Here is a 24,823-nt window from a genome sequence, read left to right as displayed (position 1 = left end):
ACGAGATCGCCCGTTTTTGGATATAGACGATGCTTAAGTTAATGGCGAAAGCGGAGCCTGACTTCCGATCCGGCTTTAGCTTAAGGGTTTAGGCTTTGGTGTCCGTTTTTATAGAAAATTTTCAATGCATCTGCGGATCTTCATACTCGCACCTATCTTTATGGCAGATGAATTATTTCTCCGTAGGGGTTCGTCCACAAAATAAAGTAATATTTCTGCATTCACGCTTTCGCTGTGTAACAACGCTTAACCATTGAGACTGCAGCGACATTGTTTTCGTGCCACCTATTGCATAATTTATGGCACTAGAGCGTGGCAGAAAACTCAATTTATCTCTAACGTGGGGTCACGGGGAAGAAATCGAATCTTTCAAGGATTCAAGTCGACATACATACGCTGAGTGTTCTATTTATTAAATCAGCACTCCCAAATCCTGGAAACTTGTTAAATTACAGATGGCCCTAAAGTGCAAAAAAAATCAGTTCTCACAAAATTTTAAAAGTGGTTTTTCTGATTTCAGATTCAATGTTTTAAAAATTTTAAAAAATCAAAGACCCTGAAAATTGTCCTTTTCCAGAGTAAATTTTAAGCCGGGAGCAATAATTTTTGTATTTACGGCTACAGATATTTAAAAAAAGTAAATTTTTAGCTGTAAATGAGAAATTATAAAACGTGGGATAATTTGGTTTAAACAGTATCGTAAATTGTGTCGAGAGAGAGTTTCATGTCTCGTCTATCATACAGGGTGCGCGAGATTCTTGGAAAAACATAATTGGAACTTGTTATAACTTGTACAATTTTTTATATTCATCAAAGTTTGTCGTGACTTTTAAACTTTTGTATTTAATTTTTTCACCTCTTGTACAGGATGTTGAAGATATTAAGTGCCATATTCAAAAATTAACAGGTGTCTTAAATTTGCAGCTATCGACATCAGATTTGGCAGAAGGGTAGAAGTCCGCATCTTTCGAAAAAGGACTTACTCGAATCTCGCAAAGTATTTTCTAAAAATTTTTGAAAAATGTTTTTGCTATGTTTTGACTTCCAGAAAAAAATATTTTCTCAAAAACTGTTAACCCGATCGGCAAAATTTGTGAACCGGGAAATGCGGGAGATCCGGGACCATAACTTTTATTTTAGGCATTTTTTCCATTATGTACAGGGTTTTTCAATTATAAACAAAAATCTTAGAGGCCCTGAAATTCGTTCTTTACACTATTAAATTAGTAGCAGTAAATCAAACTTCGTGAAAAATGTGGCCAATTGGTTTAAACTGTGTTATAGCCCACATCGAGAGCTACAATTTTTGTATTTACGGTTTTCGTTTATCACATACGCTGTTCCAGATATTTGGAAAAATCCTAATGAAAATCACGATTTCTCAACCTCAATCTAGACGTGATAACGTCATTTACTATTACCGCGTTCTGCATGGTTTCAGACAACACGTATTTTCTTGAAAACCACTCTATTGGAAAAAATCATATACCAGGAAACTTGGGAGATCCAGGGCTACAGCCTCTATTTCGAACATTGTTTGAATTATATAGATGGTGTGTCGTTTTTGGGCAAAAAAATCTAAAACACCCTAAAAATTTCCGTTATTGTCAGTAAATTATTGATAAGAAATTAATAACTGCTAAAGATGCGATAATTTTATTTGAACAATATCGGAAACTGTGTCGAGGAAGAGTTTCAATTTTCGACAATTATAGAGGGAGCAAATTTTAATATTTCACAAAGTTTGTCATAACTATGAATTTCGGCGCGACTTGAAAGCACCTTTATACAGGGTGTAGCCACAATAAAATTATATCGATTTTGCCAAAGTCCATAGTGGTCCGCAGGAGTACGATAGAAAAACAATGCTTTTTTTGACAAAAAACCGCGGAGCACCTTCTTTTTAAAATACAATACAAATACAAAACACTTGTTCCCCTCAGCTACGATTTTTCGAAAGCAATCTTGTTATAAAATTTATAGTTCCGGATCATGAGTCTGACAACCTTTAAAATTAAGACGCCATTAGCGAGTTGTGTGCGCAATTTCGTTCTCACTGCAAACTCTGAAAAACCAGAAATGATCGGAAAATAGTTTATTCGTTCGAAAAACGATCCTGCTAAGTATAAAGTATAAACTTAGGCACCGAGTGTTTTTTTATCTTACGTTTAGTTTGATCGGAAACGTGCTAGTTGATTTTGATGACCTTTCTCGGCGAGCAATAACGGATACGTTATGATTTTTATGCTCTCGACTATCAACCGAAAAATTTTCGTTGGAGCGGCAGTTTAGCCAAATCAAATATTTTCACTTCAGTTGGAAAAAATTTGGATTAATTAAAAGCGGCAACAGATGGAACATATTTTTAGTTTCCCTTATGAGAAAATACGACTTTAAAATAAATTCCATTTTTCCATGTCGCTGTATAAAATTTTAAGTTGTATGGTGTGGTGTGTGGTATTTAACAAAAACAAGTGTGAATCGCACAGATTGCACAATTTTGATTAGTCTTGCTTAGTTAAACATTGTCAGACCTTGAAATAAAGGAACGTCGATCACCATAATTCATGTAATTCATGCTGGACCAAAGGAAGGAACTTTTTGAAAACTGATTCCAAAATTATCTTTTCAAAAATATTCCGAATGACAGTGGCATTGTAATAGCTATCGGAGCCGCCTCATAGAAAAAGCAGCAAATTCATAGAGTACAAAAACCGAAAATTTATAATAAATAAAAGCGGAACCAGATTTTGAACAAAAAGGTTGAATTGATAATTTGTATTTGTTATCCTGTGACCTATTAGTACAAATTTTATTTTATTTTACCTAGGTAAACACAATATATAACACTTAATTTTTATATTTTTCAAATACGTGAAATGTTCGACTGTTCTGTTGTACAGCTTCGACCGACTGGCCGGATATTTTTGTGGTCACCAGGTTATTTATGTAATGTTCGTCATATTTCAAACGATATAGTTTGGGATACACCATACGTTGAAGACTCTAAACCAGTGGATTAATCCGAATAGATTGAACTTGTCCCGGGATCTATAAACCTCTTCGAACAAAATAACCTCGTTTACTGTATATTATATTTATTCTGCGGTGCCAACCTGGAGGGACCTAGATTTGTAATTCCGTAGTCGGAGGAACTGAAGTACACGAGTGGAATTCATCTAGTTGTTGCATCAGCTCGTGTTCGTCCCTTTGTCCTCTGGACAAATTATTTTGCGGGAATTCTCTCGAAACCTTCCATTTACCCTTCAGTGTTGGCGTTTAAAGCCGTGTTATTTGCTTTTGATTGTGTTGCGCCGACAAGGTGTATCGGTAATACGTAAATTTGAACTACACAAAACCGGACGACGTCGGTTTGCATTTTTAAATTTCGCCAGTGATAATGGCAGTCTTTACGGCAAGTTCGACGCTTTAAATAAATGCAGCTTTGTTATAGAGCCATCGAAAAATTTTCTATTCTTAAATTTGTGTTTTTAATATGATTTTAATGCCATTCTTCAGATTCATACCTATTTTTAGGATTATCAAATAAAACAACGAAATGTTTTTTAATTTTGAAAAAGAAGTTATTATTACAAATACTAATATAACACGAATTTTGGAAGTTTTTTTTTTATAATTTTGATAATTTTATATATAAAATAATATGAAATATATTTTCGAGATATGAAAATTTCTATTATTTATGAATTTTCAAATAATATATAATTTATCTCTCTCTCTCTCTCTCTCTCTCTCTCTCTCTCTCTCTCTCTCTCTCTCTCTCTCTCTCTCTCACTCCGTCTTGATCATTTGTTATTATTTAATGCTTGCTTTTCTGAAAAATCATTTTTATCTCTGAAACAGCTCAAGAGAGCTGATAATAGTTTCAGTCACTGCTTTAATTTTTTTGCATTTTAGGAACATATATTTTGTTAAGTGTTTTTGTCACAATATTTTTACACCCGTCACTCTTCTGTCTTGTCTTTCTCTGTCTCCCCTTTAGCTGCTTATAATCTTCATAACTTTTTGTATATAGTTTTAAAAATATGTACCCCAATGGTAAAATAAAAACAAATCGAAACTGCCATACCCCGGTAGCACAGGAATCGGTTCCTCCTTGCATTAAGCTGTCCCCCGCCCCTTCAACCCCCCTAAATTCAACCGAGTTAGGCTAACGGAATATACATATGTACATAAATTTTCCACGCCCTGTTTTATCCCACGAAAATTAAGGGTAACTTATAGCGCCCCCCTTAAATTGTTACGGTTACGAGACGATAGCTCACAAATTGGGTTAGCTCCTAAAGGTATGTTTTTTTAAAGCGGTACCGTATAATGTGCTAAAATTGGTTTTTGCGGTTTGCTTTTAAGGTGGATATACGCGGCGTATCATTTAATATAAATTTAGAAACGGGGTATTTATGGAATGCGAAAACCCCGCTGCGTTTAGTGCTAACCCGCTGTTTTCACAGAACATTGTACCTACTTTTAGAGTTAAATTGCGTCGACACGAGTTAACTCCATCCTGACGACGAACGGCCGCTTTGTGATCTAACAAGAAGTTAACGTTGATGCACCCAACGCCAATTAGGCCGTCTACTTAATTGTAAACTTGCACATTGCCGTTACAAGATACGAGGCAACAATGTAACGCCAACAGTTTGCCATTCGTTAAGCATGTCCACTGCATTCTGATTTTGGAATTACTACGTTTTTGTTTCTTGAATTAAGGGATGAAATTACTCTCAAGGTATAACGTGACATCAAAATAAATAAGAACTAAAAGTTCAGATTATGTATTTTAACGTGACAATTGTTTCGACAATACCGTGTCTTTATCAAATGTTGATAAAGGGAAATTTGATAAAGACACGGTGTGGTCGAAACAATTGTCATGTCAAAATATATACTTTCGTGAAAATCTGAACTTTTAGTTCTTATTTATTTTGATAAATGGATTTTCATCAAGTAAATAAACCTCAGTTCAATTTTACAACCTGAAAGTTTTTGGGTCGGTGCTGGTTCAACTGGTACAGATAAAACAATTTTTGAAGTTTTCGTGTAAAGAAGTCGTTTTGCACACAATTGTATTTTAAAATACATTTTTTTTAAATTGAATCTCATTTTCATTTTATTTTATAATCAAAATTATAATAACCGATTTCGTAATTTAAATGCTGTAAATTAAATTACACTCTATTTGTTGCTTACTAATATTATTAGTAAACAAAAATGCTGCATAAATTGTGTTAAATTTTTGAAAAATTATTGCAACTGCGACAAAATAGAAAATACTAATTGTCGAATAATTCTTGGTAAATCATGAACATCACAAAGTGGGAAACATAAATAAATTATTTTTATTTTGAAAATTTTTTTCAATAAATTTGTGAAAATCAATTTTTAGGTGCTATTTTTCGATTAAAAAATTGCCTTTTTAATGTTTAGTTATAGCGATAGAAAAAATACACTTCGTTATAATTTCGAGTAAATTTAAAATTTTCGTTTTTTTCCCTATAGCTCTAATTAAAAAAAAGTAATAATAACAACTATTTTGACTTTTTCAGTATATATTTATATCGATTGAGTAAACAGCATGACGTAAAATAATAAAGTCGGCGTTAAATATATGGTCAGAATTTTTTAGACCACAATTCAAATTTTAAAAACCACAATTAAAGGAAAAACACGGGAAAGGAAAAATTCTGAAAATTATTGTAACTTTTTGGAACGTTAACATAATAAATTAATTTCATTTCATTTCATTAATATTAAAAATGTCTTTTCTATTTTTTGTTTTACAACATAGTCACATTACATTAAAATAATGTATTAATATTATATATTTAGCCTTTATTTTAACAGAACCCCATGACCAATTACAAAAATAAACAGATAATTAATGAAACCGCTCTCAAACAAAATGTAGGCGGCAAATATATACTTAAAAAACAAACAATTTGATAATTACAAGTAAAAGTGTTTTGTGAATTTCTTAATGCAAAATTTTAAATTCCAGATTTTATTATTTGTTAAATACTGAAAATAATATTTTTCTACTTGCCAATTCCCCACTATGTGCTGATCGCGAGCTTCATCGGGTGTTTTGAGCACTTTGCTCACGGGTTTGGGAGCGATTCGATGTTCGCTGCGCTTCGCTCGTGTCTAAGTAGATTCGTGTTTATAAAATTTGTTTTCTAGGGTCATACTAAAATCTGCTAATATTTAGGAATAATACAATATGAAAATAATAATTTGACATGAAATAAATAAAATATAAATATAACATTTTGACACATTAACATTTAACACAGACATAATTAAAAAGACTAGTTTCGAAGAAAATGTACACAAAAAATGTATTTTTTTTATAATTATAGGTATATATGTTTTCTGGGTTTCTTAATAGCAAATTTCGCAGACAAAATTTTATTGTTTATTAAGCGCTTAAAATAACATTCAGATTTCAATTTTATACATACCGATTAACAATGCAGTTCTGAAACCGTTTAAATGATCAGCGTCGGTACCAAGTATTTATCAACTTTTACGAATCAATGAGCAGTTTGAAATCAAATATATTTTCATTAGTTTCGTTGGTATACCGCAAACGAGTGCGGACGTGAGCTTAATCCGATCGGTTGTCTGGACAATCATATATAAAATTATTTCCGCTCCATAAAAATAAATGAAATATCGTGTCGATATAAAGATTGCCTCAAACTGTATATGTCGGGTCTGGGGCCATTTATTACAAAAAGGCCAGACGTTTTCTTAGGCACGACGTCATTTTCAAAAAAAAAAAAAAACGATAGAGTCGGCGACAAGAGTTGGATCGACATGGTTTTTATATGAAATTTTTGTAGGGGTAAAACGGTGGCTGGAAAAATACAATTTCACGTTTTTAATAAAATTGTTTTAGCCACGTTCGAAGTTTCCAAAATGCGTCGCATCATTTGAGTCCATAATGGTAAATAGATGAACGCATTTCAAAAATATTTGAAGTAATATGTAATTGAACATTCCCAGTTTTTCTGATACCTTGAGAAAACCAAAGAGGAAATGTATTTCAAACAATTAAAACGTCTAAACACCCACAAATGTTGGTTAATCTGTTGGCAAACACTCTGTATATATACAAACTTAATCCAATATGGATCTATTGAGTGTTTTATTTCCAGAAGCCATCTTTTATTATAGCCGTGGAATGTTTTTCTGAATTTGCATTGCATTTGCATCTTAAAAAGCATTATGGCCCGTGACATTAATTCTACTGCACCCAATACATCGTTGACTATAATAGGAAGCATTTTTGTGTCTACTAAGGCAACGATCTTCTAGTATATTTAAAAAATAATAATATATTGGATATAGGCATGAAAATTCTGAACTTTCTTTGGTAGGCCGGCTCTGCATGATAAAAGTGATAAATTTGGGGCATTTTATGGCCAAAGCAATAATGACGGTTTATGGCAGTCAAAATATCAAGGGTGTAATATAAACTATACGAGGACATTATACAATTTTATTTTTATATGCAAAGGAAAATGACGACCCAAAGAATAATGAGATTTATTGTCGTGAAAATATCAAGTATAGAATAAGTTGCCTGAACTGAAATTAGTTCCCGCAAATCGGCACTTAAATAATTCCCAGATTTTTTCAAATAATCTGCAACTGTGTGACGTAATTTTTTTTATTTAAGGTAATTTATGCGCAATTGAGTTTTTCCAAATAAACGCTTTGCTGAAATATTTTAATTTTTAAAATATTATCTTTTTTTTTTTTGGATTTGTCAAAATTGAGTATTGACTATTTAATAAAATTTGCAAAATATACTTGGCATGACGTCCCATTATCATTGCAATTTTTCCTTGTATAAGTATTATACTAAAAACACTTTTCTATTGGTTTCAAATTTTAGAGAAAAAAGATTGGCGAAAATTGCTTTGGATTGCATTTTTTTTCTCCGTCAATTGTAGGTTTTTTTGTTCAAATTATATTCATAAACCATTGTTCGGACGAAATTAATTTCAGCCCCAACAAATACCTTGCTTTGCCTGATATAAGCACGCGAAAGGGAGCCAAAATTTAATCGATTCGATATCGTCCACTTTTAAAATTCTCCCTTGAATTTTGCAAATACAGCCCGAATTCCACACGATCCGGAATAAAAAAATAATAATTAGCTGAGCTTTCATCGTTAAAAGCGAATTAAAACTTTATTAATCAATCGTTGTTTTTGTTTGGCGTGAAAAACTACAAAATAATTTCAAATTAGTAACTAATTAATAGTAATTGGGAAATAAAAAGAGATGTATATTTATTATAGACATGGTTCTTTCTGTCGGAACTCCAACACTTTTAACGCTTTTAGAGTCAAGAAAAATTCCATATAAACGTAAACTTTAGTATAAGCACTTTGTTTTTGATAGGTTATTTCATTATTAAAATATTAATTATTTTTTATTTCATTATTTATAATAATAATAATAATAATAAATGTATTTTTTCGTCGACATTTACCATAAACAATCTCTAAACTGAAGACCAGACTAGACACCAGAAAACTCAACAAGCCTCATACTCATTTTATTCTGAATTTTCTCATTAATTGAGAAAGTTTTAATGGCATAATTATTAAAATTGCTGGTTTTAGGTTTTTTGACACGACAATTGCGAATTTGAAATTTATTGGGACGTCAGTTTTGGTTAGTTTTTCGTATTTGTTAAATAAATAGTTTTAAATTGAAAAGGGGCGGGGAGCAATAAATGCAATAAGAATTTTGTGAAATGTTGGAATCTTATACCATTTACCTCAATGCATTTTCTTAAAAATGTCTTTGAATTTTAACCAAAATTTCTTTCTAAGCGTATTCACGGCTCCTTGCATTTTCTGCCGCAAATAATGCGGATAATTAATTTCTTCGGCGTATATCAAATCCTTCAAGTATGACCACATTGAGAAATGCATCGGGTTTAAGTCTGGACTCCTTGGTGACCAAACAAATTCACCTTCACGTCCAATGTTCACTTTAAACTCATGTCATTCGTTTACAGCAAGTGGATCCTCAGAATTCTACACATGATTATTTCCTCAATTAAAAATTCCTCGCCTTGTAAACGCAGCTTCGTCCGAAAAAAAGAGTCTTAGACATAGGGACTTAGAACCCACTGCATGTGTAAGAATATAAATCTGTATATTATAATAATTTAAGTATAGATAGATAGTTGAACTTTTGTATTTCATTAAGTTAATTATAACCCCCTAGTATTATTCTTTTCTTTTCGTAGTGCGACCCTGTTTATTGCTACACAATGACAGCGGCATAGCTAGTTCTTATGCATTGAATAAGTCAAAACCATTTATTTCCTGAAAGACCCAAATTCCTCCCGGGCTCTAGAAGATATCAAATTAAAAATAATTATTACTATGAAAATCGCCAAAACGAAATAGTTTTCTATATTAATCATTACCGCGGAAAACTGTAATCATTTTTTGTATAAAAAATTAATATGCCGCTACCTTTTCAATAATTTCGCACTGTTTAAAAATCGTAACGACAGTTTTAGTGGAATTATCTTTCCGCGGTTGCGTATTATGATAAAAAATATGCAAATCGTATCTGAGCTGACAGCGCGGCAATAAAAAAAGGCTTTAACTTGATTAAATTTGTAGTATTGGCTCTTTCTTTTCCGCCATTTACCTTCTTCGTTCAAACATACACAGAAAGGGAAGACTAATGAGACTAATAAAGAACGCAAATGGCCCTCGTTTAAAGCGGTCGGTGTTTTATTGTTCTTTTTTGGAGATCGGCAACTGGAAACAAAAAAAGCAAATATTTTTTGTTTGGTTGTAGAGGAAAAAAGTTTGATTCAAACAAAACCTTCGGACAAGCGCCTAAAGGACGAATTAGGGGATATTTTTTGTTATACATTTGGGGTCTAAATGTCATGTATTTTTTTGATGGAGTTTTTTTTTTCGTATGCGCTTTTCTATGGGACGTACGACTGTGGGGAAGGATTACTATTAGTATTAGTATTATTTTTACAAAAAATTTAGGTAGGATACAACTATTAGAAATAATGTCTTCACAGTCTCCAGCAAATAATTTTTGTTAGTTTTAATAAATTTGCCTTAACTTCTAAAATAATGTGGTAGAGGAAGTCTATTTTAAAGGCACTGGGGGGCTTTAACAAACATAAGGCCGGTTGTTTGGAAATTCGGACTGTTAAATTTTTTAGAGAGGAGATTTTTCTTCTGCCAGGTCCGCATGTCTCTCTTTCCTTTGTAGAACTACCTGTGGAAGCCTATAATGTTCATTCCTCATTAAGTGGTTTTATTCATTATGAATTTTTTCTAAAAATTTTTATGAGACGATGTATGAGTGAGTGTATTTTAGTTGATGGCAAAGATGAATAAAAGTTTAAGAAGTCAGCGAAAACTGTATCTTGGGTTTTTTTTTCAAATCGAAGAACTTACGAGTAAAGTAGCCTTAACCTTAACCTTAAAGAATAGTAAATTCAATAAGTAATAACTAACCAGAGCCGTAAGGTATTGCAACAAAGTAAATTTGAAAATTATACTTTTAGTTATTGTTGCAGGAGTTTATGCAGGGCCATACAGTTTTATTTATGCGTCTTGCAAAATCCCTTTCAGAAATTACTACATTGCTAAAGCATTCAAAATATCTCACAATAATATCCACCGCTTCTTTGACTAGTTCAAAATCATTTTAATATAATCGAATGGCATAAAAGACGATCAAAATTCAATAATCTGGTTTAATGCTATTTTCATATTTCGAGTATTACTTCAAATTCTTCCAAAGCTTGTGCTAGTACCCTACTTATTGCTTATGAATCCATGTTGCATTAGGTACCCGAGTATTATATTTTTTTAGATTAGTCAAATAGCGCGTTTGAAAAATAGGATACTTAATAGCTTATTTGCTATTAGATGCGGTTGTTGATGACTGTTTACTCTTCTATTCCTCAGCTATTGTCGAATTATTGTTTACAACGCAGAACATTGAGTTGAGAACGCTCTATTAAACAATGCATAATAATAATAATAAGCACACCCGGAGTTATTAATGTTTTAATAATAACGCATCCAACCTTTCCCCACTAAATTATTTTAGCAAATAGGTCAGAATAGTTAAAAGAGATAAAAAATCTAAAATTGGGCAAAGATCATTATTTCCATTCCTTTTCCTAGGAAACATTTTATAAAATCCCAATTTCTGATTTGCCACATTCCCTGCACTGCCTGGCGGTCGCTTCAGGAATATGAAAATACTTTCCTGCAATATCTGCAGGATACAGGCAAAAGCCATTCTTAGTGGCTTAACCTAGAAGTATACAAAAAGAATGAAAACAGTATATCAAATTTAGACAGGATTTTCGGACTTCTCTATTGTATTTAATATCTCAAAAATAAAATGCCGTCTTTTGTCGATGCTTTGCAGGACTAACTGTGTATATCTTAATGTTAATATAATTATTGAAAGTCATTAGAAAAATGCATCTGATAAAATTGGTAAAACAATTGGTAAAGTCTTTCGTATTTACCATTTTGCGTCTTACACTTGGGGAAAACTACATAATATGTATTTTTCTTATTTCAGGTCTGGACTTTTGGGGATTTGTGGTGCAAAGTTTGGTTAGCCGTTGACGTCTGGATGTGTACGGCATCGATTTTAAATCTGTGTGCCATATCTTTGGATCGGTACGTAGCGGTTACCCGACCGATAACATACCCCAGTATCATGTCCAAATCCAGGGCTAAGTTGCTGGTGGCTGGATTGTGGGTACTCAGTTTCGTCATTTGCTTTCCGCCGTTGGTCGGATGGAAAGACTCGAAGGTTGGTATATTCGCTTTTTGTTCGAAAATAAGTAAAATTTCTGAAAGTCGCAAAAGATGTCTAAAGCTGCTTGAAACCATGTCAATATCAATGCTTACAGACTCCAACGCAAACCAAGTTTGGGTCGGTAAGTCTTTTACTTTTACGATCCTTTTGTTGTGTCTTCCGTGCTCCGCTGGCCGGTTTAATCTCTTAATACTTCGCCGTTAAATACATCTCAGTTGGTCTGCGTCAACGCGCCCCCACACAACCTGCACAATTACTTTCTTGTGACGTCGGGTGACGCCTACGTCGATGTCTTAAAGTTTAGACGATACGAAATTTTCCCAATAATTAAATGTTAAAGTGAAAGCTAGTGGGAAACTTTCCAATCTTCAGCTTAAACGTTCGATATATTATTTACTTGTGAGAAATAATTTCACAGGTCTACAAAATTAAACTTTTTGACTGATGTTTTTATATTGAACACTGATTTTATATATCTTTGGTAGACTGATCAACTAAGGTTTTGTTTTTGTAAATATTAAAGGAAAAACTGGTATTTCTAAAATAATTTATTCTTTTATTTAGCGAAAAAGTGGAATCCCAGTTATAAAAGGTGAAAAAAAAACTTTACTCAGACTTTAAGTGAAATCTTCGTCTTTTTGCCAGAAAGCTGCGTTGCCAGGACATTCCGCTGCATCTTTTTAATGATTTGCCCCGTTTTAACATCCAGCAGTAGTCCGCCATCATCGTTATGCTCCATCTGCCTTGGTATCACCGTTCCATTTCCTTAATGTCCAAGTGAAACCTCTCCCCCTATTCTTCGCTAATTGCTCTTACATGTTCTGGAAAATAGTTTAAGTGTGAAAACAGGAAATGCACTTTCAAACTCATATTATAACCTAGACCATGAAAGTGTTGTAACATATTTTGAGTTCCCAAGAAACTTATCAATATCTTCTTGTATCTTGGCATCAGCAATATTTAAAACTTTGTTAATTTTTCTCTAGGACTTTAACAAACTGCTTGATCAAATAAAGATTGATATGAAGAGGAGGCAATAAAACTTTTTTGGGCTCATCTAAGCTGTCTCTTAAAAACCTTTTTTCTCCTAGGTGTAAGGCTTGTTCTAGAGGGTCATTCTATTTGTGTCCAATCTCTTGCTCGACTATGCCACTCACAAATAAAGCACGAAAATTTTGTATAACCCCCTGTCGTCCTAGAAGCATGCACAGCACTTTAAGATCACCACAAAGCATCCACTGGTGTTCTTGGTAGTTTATTTCCTTCAAAAGAAGTCCTAAATGTTCAGTAGTTTCTTTTAAATATACCGAATGTGCAACGGGAACCGAGGCCAGTTCGTTACCATAAAACGCTGACTTGAGTTCATAAATAGGCTCCATTCTTCTTTTATATACCACTATTAATTTTGAAACTAAGTCAGGAACTATTGAAATGACTCTTTTTCGCGATCCCGGTAAAGCTTGATGTGACGACAGATGCTAATAAATGCTTATCACGATGTCTGAACGGTAACAATTCTGATGCATCCTATGGAAATTGTAAATCTCTAATTAAATCATTTAATTCGGTCTTATTAAACACTCTCATAAATCTGGTGTAAAATCTGAGTCATCTGGGTCGGCATTAGATTCTTCTGATTCGGACGATTTGACGTTCTCTAGTTCATCTGGTGCATTAGGAACTGGTCGAATAGCGGAATCAAGATTGGGACAGAGAACTTCCTTATTTCTATTTTCCTCGCCATGCCATAGCAACACCCAAGCTTAAACATTTCTTCCTACCCTTTTGCCAGTTTCTTAATGCTTAAACGCCAACGGAACAAGAAGAAGCCCAGGACCTGGTCTTGGTCTCCAACTTCTGCACCAAATTAAGCGTGGTATACATTTTTCACAAAAGAAGTTATAGTTTGCCTTGGTTTTACTAAGACATAACTACCAGATATAAACAAGATTATTTGGATTGTTCACACAATGTCTTCTTTCCATATTGATATGAATTACGTAACAATGAGGACAACCGCCGCGAACACAATAACACGATGGCCGATGCAACCAACACGCGAGGCCTGCGAGTGGGTATTGTCAACTGTTGCAGCAGCTGACTCATACATATTTGTGCAACGTCCATTTGTCCGCATATCATTCTTAATTAGCTGATTGCTAGACTAGATGAAACCCACTGAGCACGATGCGGAAAACCGGAATGAACGAAGCTAAGAACGTAGCACAGATATTTCTGCGAGCTGTGCGCATAAGCAGGTTTCAACGCTGTATTGACGCTTCTGCGCCAACTATGTTGCTTTACAGAGAAATGTATATTATTCCGTGTTGGCAGTGTTGCCAATTCATTTAAAAATCATGCCAAACATGGAACAAATATTTTCAAGTCATATAACATTTGTAAGATATACAGCGCTATAAAAAAAACTGACGCAATAGAGCAAAAATAAAGCGTTTTTTGGAAAAAGGTAGGTTTCCATTTTTTTTAATGTTTAGAAAATGATTCGTCGATTTTCTCCTTTGACATTAGTCTCTATACTAAATCGAAAAAATTGTCAAGGATCAAATCTAAACAAAAAAGCAATTTCTATGTCGAATTTATATTGAAAGCAACAAGGATCTTGCCAATGTTGCGTAAAAATAGTGATAGTTACTATTTTTTTATTTGAACAAATCTTTCAAAAACAAGATATTACACAGGGTGTACCAAAAATACAAAATTGTGTTTTGAGAACCTGAAATAATAAAAACGATCATGTAAATCTCTAATTGCTCAGCCTGTCGTATGAAATTTCTAAAATTCTCCTTAAAATATTGATGATGACTTTTGTTTGGTTGTACTCATTTGTATCTATTTTGCTTGCTTAAAAATTTAAATTACTAAAAAACGTCAGTAAACTGAAATTCCCTTTTAATAAATACGTAACAAGCATTTAAGATAAGTTGTTTTTTTTTTACGAATTTAGATAAGCAAGCCTCCAAAGCATACTTTAAAATTTAAAGCGATATTTGCTATAGTTTTCCATGACTCACGGACCACAGAATGGCTATTTTTGGTGGCGGCTGTAAGAAATTTTTCTGGGTAAAAAAAATCTCTCCATTTTAGTTGAAATATTTGCGATACGCACACAACGGAATTTTAAACGATTTGTACCACCATCCAAGTCTGTTATATCGCTTTTACCGATCCGTTCCTCAAAATAGAGGTAAGAGACGGATAGTTCAGTTGATTGGTGATTGCTCTTTAGATTTCGACGCATCCTAGGGGACTTGAGGAGATTTCAGATATTGCCCTTAGACTTAAAATCTAGCAGTTTAAAAAATTAGTCACGGCTTTATGTATCTGGCTGATTTCTGAATTTTTTTCGTTTGTCCTGAAAGCGATTCTAATATTTGAGTTATTTTTGTACTTCTGCAATGGCGACGACATTTTTTCTCCTTTTGTAACTCCCAAAAATAGATTAACAATTTCTTCATCCCTTTCATTTTTTACCTTTACTTTACTTTATCAGAACTGACAGCCCTAAATCGCTAGCTATATCATGTAACACAGTGGATGTCGCTGAAATCCGTTGCAATTCCAAATCGTTCAAAAGATTGACAACAGAGATGTTTCCGGACAAATCGCTAATAATTTTCCTCTGGGTATAGGCGTATCTCAAAAATTGTCAATAATGTTAAATGCTCTACTTTAAAGCATTAAAAAACGATATATTCTTTTACATTTCAAAAATTTCCTGTAGATTTTAGAATACTTTGTTTATCAAACTTGGCGTGTCCGAGAATGTTATTTCCCGCAGAATTGATTTCTCGAAATTCCATCAAATTCGACTAAATTACTCCACAATACCTGGGAATATCCCGAAATTTCTCGGAATACTTCAAAATTTTCCAAAATAATTTGGAATTTCTCTGTAATTCCTTACTCTTATACGATAAGCCATGGGCCTTCTAGTTATTGTCTTGGAAAATAAATAGTCATTATACGTGAAATTTTGAACGACTGGAAGCTTGTTGCTCCCTAATTTTTTGTTTTTGCATTTATTCCATTGCCAGCCGGATACGTGAGTTGAAAGTGGAATTAAAGCAGTTGTACTTTCCAGGAAATTTGCCGAACGAGATAGAATTATGAAATTTGGGATTTGGGCTTTTTATTAAAGGACAAATTCAGCGAATTTTGATTTTCCGACATGAAAACGTGTAATGGCCTCCCACGTACGTATAAAACAAACTCTACCGATTCCAATTACTAACCCCCTAGGCTTTCGATGGGCTCGCTCGATAAAAGCAAAAATTTCCCTGTCAACATTCTACGCGTCTCCGAGCAGCAAAAGCCCCGCCTACGATTTGCGATAACCGTTAATTTGAAGCGTGTAGGTACGCGGCATCACATTTACGAATAATGGGCTCGTGTAGCAACATGTTCATCGTAAATCAACGAATCCAGACGTGCAATCTGGCGCCATAAAAAGAAGGAATCTCCTATATCAACATTAAGCGCGCAAAAAGGAATCTCTCGGGGTATACACCCAACTTGCGAAACAGTCGACTACGTCATCGTAAATAATAATAACGCTCGAGGCGCGTGGTATACGCCAATTTTCGATTGGTGAAGTTTTTCTGTTACACATCCTCTTCGGGTAATTGAGTGGCTGCCGTTGTCTCATTTCTTTATTGTATCGTGATAAGAAATGACGCTGGATAATCAAATTAGCAACGCATTTGACGTAAAGTCTTTATTCGGATTATTTCACAGCTCCAAGATTTTTCAATGCAATACGTCGACATATTATATACTCAATTTAACTCCTATTATATCTACACCATAGCAGTGCCTCCTCCTTGACAGAATGCTTAACTTTTCATCAGACCTTTTGATAACTTCTCGTCTTCCGGTTAACTTCGTTGTATCTCAGATTAGGTTATTTTGTTAAGTTAGTATCTACTTCATCAAGTGTAGCGGTTTCACCTTGTCTTCGCCTCTTCCCAATATCTTGTTCTTCGGCATTTTCATGTAGGTATTGTTTGTTTGCTGTTTCATTTGAGTGACTCACTAGCTAATCTAATCGTAAGAGTTCTAGCCAGTAGACTCGTGCTGCCTACCGACCTGACAATGATCCATATTGGTTCATATTTCTTTAAAAACTATCCTGGAATGAACGCCTACTACATAGGTTTCGTTTCCAATCGTAGCTAGATTTTGAACGTCGTGACTCAGTCATGCTCCATGCTCCTCTATCTGACTAATGTTCACACAACTTGTTCCATTGATTTTAAGATACTTGATTTGATGTTTAAATCTAAGATGACATTAGCCTCCTCTTTTTTTACCGTCTACTTTTCCTTGGATCACAATTTTCTTGTCTTGATGTCAGATTTTTTATATATGCGGACGGCGTAATTTTTTTTAAAAAGATCCGGTATTGAGATTATTATATTACACTCCAGCGTACTTTGGAGCAATTCAACAATTAGTCTCTAAATAATAACTTGCGCCTTCATACATCCAAGTGTAATGTAGTCTCGTTTATCACCATGTGAAATATAACTATCATCTTTTTGATAAAACTCTCTCCTGCTGTAACACTTTTTGTGACTTGGGAGTAATATATATTAGATTATTATTAGACAATTCAGTTGAAATGCTTTCGGTACCAATGCTTAATGCGGTCTAAATATTATAATAGTGTATTACAATATGACCATAACATGTATAGTGTTTGACTGAATAAAGGATTATTTAAAAACATATATCGGAAATTATCCTTTGTTCCTCATGTTAATAAGGTACTGGCAGAAGACTTAAAAAGTTATGGATTTACCATATATTGCACCAGAGACGTTAAAAATACAGAAATGATAAAAATATTACAAAACTTATATGTCAGGTGTAAGTACAACTGGATATAACTGATATATTAATAGCCTCGAAAAAAAAGTTTTTAAAGTATGTGTGGTATAAGTTATATATTATTATATAAGTTAAGTAAATTATGTAATTATCTGACCTATTACATAGACTTAATGTTCTGGTTCCCCGTATTTACCCTAGACGTAATCTGCCCACACCAAGAACAATTTTTTTAAAATTTTCACCTATTTCCTCGATGCGCTCCAAGTACTATTCTCGACATGATCTGGGCTTTTTTTTGCAATCTATTCCTAAAGTAAAAACGTTATTACCCCATTAACTATAACTATTAATTAGAGTCTTATCACATTTTCTTTTTTTAGTAGAGTTAATGTTCATGTTAGACTAGAGTCTAGGTTAAATTGAGTCATATTATCATTACTTGCAATGCCTCTGTAACTATTTAAAGCTTTGTACTACAACCTACTTGTTAGTTGGGGTTCATGCCTGTTAGGTAGACTTCTTTAAATAAATAAATAAATAATTGATAACTATTGTCCTCCTCTACTCATATCGTATAATAACATCATAAGATACAGAAGTGTTGACTCAAAATGGAAATCAATTTACCTACATATTTTTTGAAATACTAATTTATTGGCTTTATAGATGCCCTGCGAGTACCGCCCTTATTAGTTTGACTTTAAAGTAACCGATTATATTGATAGTGTGAAAAAATGTATTCCCCAATACGGTTTTGCATTCGTTACAATTTATTTTTTGGTTCCAGCCCGACGAAAATCTGGCCAACGTTACTCGCATAGAAGACAATCCACACTGTCCTTGGAACTGTGAATTGATAAATGAATCGGGATACGTAGTATACTCCGCCTTAGGTTCTTTTTACATTCCCATGTTCGTGATGCTGTTCTTTTACTGGAGGATATACAAGGCAGCTGTCCGAACAACTCAAGCGATTAATCAGGGTTTCAAAATTACTGGTGAGTTCTTTTCCGTATATATTATTCATTGCTATTAGCAATAGACTCGTTGAAAATGAAAATCTGAATAATTGAATCGGGTCAGCAAGAAGTGCGGTTTCGCACTAGACAACAATAAGTTTTCAATTTTTGAGTTATGCAATATTTAACATACAGATTAGCGAACATGATCGGGCAATGTCTGCAATTATTATTTTTACTTCCATATTAAACTAAAATAACGAATCGGAAATATCAATCTTTAAAAAAAAAATGGGTATGAATACTTTTTAAACTTTCAATAATTTAAAATAACGTAAATGTCAGCTATCATTTGGAATATGGATTTAGTGTTAAGATGAACCTGATCAATCGAAATCACTAGGGCTAGATAAAAATTTCCGTGCATTCGTAAATTTTACCGATGATATTGAAACCTGTTTCGCACAAACTAAGGTTAATTCTCACCGACCCTGTATATCGTTCCCCTCATGAATTAATTAAAGAGTTAAGTTAAATAAAAGAAATATCTTATAAAAGAAAACGTTGCTTATATATTCACGTATTGATTCACGGATGGAAAAATGTGATGACACTATATTCCCGAATATCATCCGTTCGCTTGTTGAACTCCGACTGGAATTCTGCAGACGTTTCGCCAAAATCTCACTTGCCATCTTCAATGCTCGCGCTCCGAAAACACTTCGAACACTGGGAGGTTATCCGCAGTGCGTGCGGTATTTATACCCCTGCGCCGGAGATGGTAACGGTGCTGCTTGTGCGGGATCGGAGGTGGCTCCGCCCCCCCAATTGTCGCGTTGTTAATTTCGCCCGATCGTAGTTGCGATGTCCCCGTTGGCTACTGCGTATCGCTCTGCTGTTTGATTATCGTTCTCCACGTATTGGATAAATGCAGAGCGTCGTCTCTCGTATTCAGGTATCCGGACTTTTCCATAAGTAACCGAAATCAATTTTATGGCCTGTCTGATGTTGGTGCTGAAACAAAGCAGATGTTGTTTGTTTGTTTCTTATGGCTAAACGATGTTCCTCGAGCCTGGCTGAAATCCTTCTGTTGGTCCGTCCCACATACGTCAGCATCTTAACAAATAATGATGTCAATTTGCAACTTTGTTATTTTTTGTTATATATATATATATATATATATATATATATATATATATATATATATATATATATATATATATATATATATATATATATATATATATATATATATATATATATATATATATATATATATATATATATATATATATATATATATATATATATATATATATATATATATATATATATATATATATATATATATATATATATATATATATATATATATATATATATATATATATATATATATATATATATATATATATATATATATATATATATATATATATATATATATATATATCAAGTTAAGATGCTTCTTTATTCGCGCTTTATCAATATAAATGTTATCAACTCTCCATTTTTAAAATATTTAAATAACAAATAATGGATGGATAAAACAAAATGCTTTATTAAAATTTCATTCCACGGATTAAGGTGAATTTCAAGGTCACCAAACTTAAAAATAAAGTATTCATCATGTCATTTCTAATTCACAGGAATAGTCTTCATTTTGGGTTCCGTTTGGAGTCGATAAAATAATTATGTGTTTATTAGTGTTAATTAAATTTAAGTAAGTTAAGCAAATTATGGAGTTCTTTTATTCGCAAGTGCTATAATTGGTTCCATTATTTATTCGTTGGGCTGGCAGCCCTAATTTTGGCATCTAGTCTGCTTTGCTGCTAAAAAATAAAATTCGACTGTTTTTATTTAATTGTACATTAAACAAACTGGCGCTTTTTTGTAAATTAATCTGAACGAAGTAACTTAACTGCTACCAGAGTTAACATTCGACGAATAATTTGAAATTTCAACACCCGCTAAATGAACGTTCGTGTACCCAAATGAATGCCGTTAAATACACGTAATTACGCAATCAACGATATTGTACGATGTTCAGCAAATTACCATTATTTGTTGTTTGTTGCAAATGAAATATTTAACGAATTAATATTTGCCGGGCCGTTTCGTTTAGCGTGTCGGTGCAGAAACGGTGAGAAATTCAAGATTAAAAAATATGAAATCCTGTTAAATTGTTCTATATAGAATATACAACTGTAAAAATAAATTGTACATTATAATTGTAGGTTAAAAATACGTACGATATTTCCTCTAAATGATGATTGATGAATAGAGTAGAGTCGGCATTATTAAAAATAATATCACCAAATCGGTTAAAGCACTGTTGTCATATGCACTTAAATGCGGTTTAAATTTGCAATCATATGCAGGGTGTTCAGAAATTGAGTTAGGAAGATTGGAAGAAAGATTCGATGTGGTAAAATAATGGTAGTCATGTAACAAAAATTGGAAATCGTAATATTTTCCGAGTTAAAGCTCGTCAAAATTCATTTTTTAATATATATTTTTTTAACGCAGTGGGCTTGATTCTCAACGGGATTAGCTGGTATATTATACACAGCCCGATTTAGTAAAAGCCATCGTTAAAAAATAAAAGTGTTTCAGAAATATATCACTAGATGGCACTGTACCTAGAATCTGTTATATGTAGGTAGAAAAAAGTCCATCGGTTTAAGGTCTGGTGAGCGAGGCGGCCAAGCTAGAGGTCCGCCCGGCGTATCCATCGATGTTCGTACAGCCAATGTAAAATGGGGTAGAGCGCCATATTGCATTAACCACACGTTTTGTCTCAACTGCAAGGTGGTAGTTCCTCTTAGAGAAATTGCAAATACATTTTCCCGCTATGCCATCCGTTATACATTTAAAGAAAATTGGCCCTAATGTTTTCCATCAATTTTTGCATGTGTTTTCAATGTTCCACTGATGCATATTTCGAAAATTTACCATGCAGCTTCCTCAGTGGACAAGAAAGAGACAGAAAGTTTGTATTCTAAGCCGTCGTGCTTGATATGCATTTCCATTTACTCTTCCGTAGCATAAATGCACATCGCGATATTCATTGTTTGAATATTCGTGATGGACCATTACAGTAGCAGTTGGATAATAAGCTCTTTCAATTGAATTTTTCAAATTTAATTAAGTTCTGTTAGGTAAAATTCAAGCCGAGAATAAAAAATCTATTAGTGGCTAAACGATAACACTTATCGAGTTAAAACAAGAATAAAAATATATATAGCTATAACTCGGAAAATATTATGATTTCGATATTTTGTTACATGTGACTTACTACCATTATTTTACCACGTTGAATCTTTCCTCCAAGTTTCTGACCTCGATTTCTGAACACTCTGTATAACGATTAATATAGAGGTAAATAATAAAATATCATTTCGCATCCCCAAAAATAATTTAGAGTTTTGGATAACTATGGTCCAAGTCATACTGAAAATAGAGAGTGGAGTATTCTGAATCGCTGTTGTCGGGCCAAAATGACGTCCAGTATAAAACAAATTTGGCCGCTGGGGTTCAAACTTTATCTCAACATTTTCATGTACATCGGAGAAATTTTTGTCTTTGAGAGATTGGAGATTATCAGTGGACGACATTTCTATGACATGCATGCCGTAATTTCCAGCATTTTTTTTTGTGGATTAATAAAATAATTTTCAAAACAAATGCCTGAAGCTAAAACATTTTCTCTTTCACCTATTTGCTATTTCTGTTTTCCCATTTTTAGGAAGTTACCGGGTCACCTGGTACGTCGATTTAATTTTTTTATAAAATAATTTCATTTGCAAAAATTTCAGACGCTATAGAGGGAGGGAGAGAGGACGAAACGTTTTGCCGGATTAGCGCTGTAATCGTTAACTGTCATTTAGATTTTCCTCTGGTCGAGGTATCCTTATTCGAAGTGGAAAACACCGCTAGTTTCTCCCCAATGAATCTCCATACCATTTACTTAACAGGTTTGCTTTATTCGGCAAGCAAGTTAACGTAGGCGAAAAAATCTAGTCGATTAAATCGGAAACGATCGATCTGCTTTGATTACTTGATTAATGGGTCCGATTTTCTCCGATAAGAACTTTACGTTCTCCCTTTAATGAACGGGGATATACGAGGGATTTTTCAAAGCAGATAAAGACTTGTCTTTGAGAGAGGACTTTAATAACATTGAATAACTGATGCACAGTTATCTGCGACGCAGATCTGGACCATTATTTTGATTCATGTGCCCTCGATGTAGCAACCACTTGTCAACGACGTAATCCAAGTAAAGTGAGTGTCTTACTATTTTAACAGAGGACGTAATATTTAGAGCCCAGGTGGCGAAAATGGGACTAAATTGGCTGCGATTTTTTAACAAAAGTTCATAAAAAGAAATTACTTGTTGAAACTAAAAAAAAAAACTTCCGTTGTCTTGGCTTAAGTACATAACGTTTTAGACTGATAAATCACTGTCTATTATCAAGTGTACAATAAATTAATTACTTAGATTGCTACTCTCATACCTTTTAGCTATAATGAATGGGCAATTTTTACTTATCGCATCATAGACCCCTCAGAAATAATATTATATAAAATACAAAGTGGTTTTTAACACAAATCGAATTCCAGGAAATTGCAATTGCATCTCAATTATTCCGCAGTTAGGCACTCTGTTGGTTTTATTCATTTACATTCCTCTCGTTGAGAACCCACTTTTCCCGATGCAGAGGTGTTCCTAGAATATTGGTTAGTACACACAATGAACTATTGGAGCGGATTAAGGAATAATAGACACATTGGCGTGATTCAATGGAATGTTTGGAACGTTCTAACAAAATGTCAGTTCAATGTTTTCAATGAATAAAAGAGGCCGATGAAATTCTTGATCAACTTGATTTCGTTTCCCATATAATCGACTATTGTTTAGCTAGTAGCAACTATTATTTTATAAACTTCTTCTTTTCTTGTGCCAGATAAAATAAGTGCAATTGAATCAGTTATATTGCCAGCAACCATCCCGATGGATAACACTTGCCGCTATATTTAGAATGTAGATTTCCAGATAGATAGCCATCATCTTTCATTGACAAATTTCAAAAACCAAATTTATGGTTATATTCAACTTGCCTTTGTGTTTTCAGTTTAACCTGAACTAAGCAATAACTAAGAGGTTGACATTACTTTTATAAATCATAAAGTTGTTTTATGACGACGCTGTAGAGTCTACCTAAATATATGTTTCAAAAGCTAATACAAACTTCGCGACCTGCGGTATTTATAAAGACCGCATATATTTTTTTCTGTATCACTTGTTTACAATATATTTTATTTAATGATTTAAGATTTATAAGGATTTTACGGAGTAAACACTCGAATCGTAAAAATTTTATGATATGAGTTTTCAGATAAGAAAACTATAAAACCTTTCAAAAAAAAGTGAAGCAACCAACACCAAAGGTTTTATTTCTACATAAACTAACGGAAATATTTTGCAAAAGTTCTATTTCTAGATAAACTGCAATATCATAAAGCTTAAAGAATGTTGGTATTTATTGGACAGCTTACACCTGTAGCGCCATCTCTTATACAACATACAACTATAAAAACTGTTATAAAAGCTAAAGTTTCTTATAATATAAACGTTAATCCGAGACAAATATTAGTTATGTCTGCTTTAGAAGCGGTGATAATTCTTTTGATGAATTCCTCAATATCTCAAAAGCGACTGATTCGAATATTATGTGATTCGCCTTTCCCTGTTACCTGCAGATACGGATTAACACGAAACAAAATGTCGACGGCAGCAACTTTTCCTTTTTTTTATGACCGCCATATTGGATTTTTAGAGTTTTGGAAAGTGCGTAAAATTTCGAGTTGAGTAATGTCTCACAAGTAAATAAATGATTTAATCATACTTCTTAAAGTTGGATCTTAATTATGTTATAAGTAGGCGATGATTTTTTTAGTTTAATTTAATTTAATTTAATATTAATATTAATACGTAACCCATAGAAATACACATAAATGCATGGAATTTTCAATAGATCATGAACGTAAGGGACTGTGCGTCTTTTAAAAGTTCGATAAAAATTGAAAGAAAAAATCGCTACAGAAACAATTTGCAAGTAATGTAATGTAAAA

At 33.3% G+C, this 24,823-nt stretch overlaps 1 protein-coding gene across 1 annotated transcript in view; it reads left to right on the top strand.

Annotated features, from left to right (window-relative positions):
* Window positions 1–24,823, top strand: part of LOC132702919 (octopamine receptor Oamb) — a 189,060-nt gene that overhangs the window by 135,694 nt on the left and 28,543 nt on the right. The window contains exons 3-4 of the mRNA XM_060671781.1: window positions 11,631–11,867; window positions 18,514–18,724. Coding sequence (XP_060527764.1) covers window positions 11,631–11,867; window positions 18,514–18,724 — 448 coding nt within the window. The remainder of the gene's footprint in view (window positions 1–11,630; window positions 11,868–18,513; window positions 18,725–24,823) is intronic.

Source organism: Cylas formicarius, unplaced genomic scaffold (genome assembly GCF_029955315.1).
Source record: "Cylas formicarius isolate icCylForm1 unplaced genomic scaffold, icCylForm1.1 PGA_scaffold_6__28_contigs__length_40554024, whole genome shotgun sequence".
Lineage (NCBI taxonomy): Eukaryota > Metazoa > Arthropoda > Insecta > Coleoptera > Brentidae > Cylas > Cylas formicarius.
This window is presented reverse-complemented; position numbering and strand designations above follow the sequence as displayed.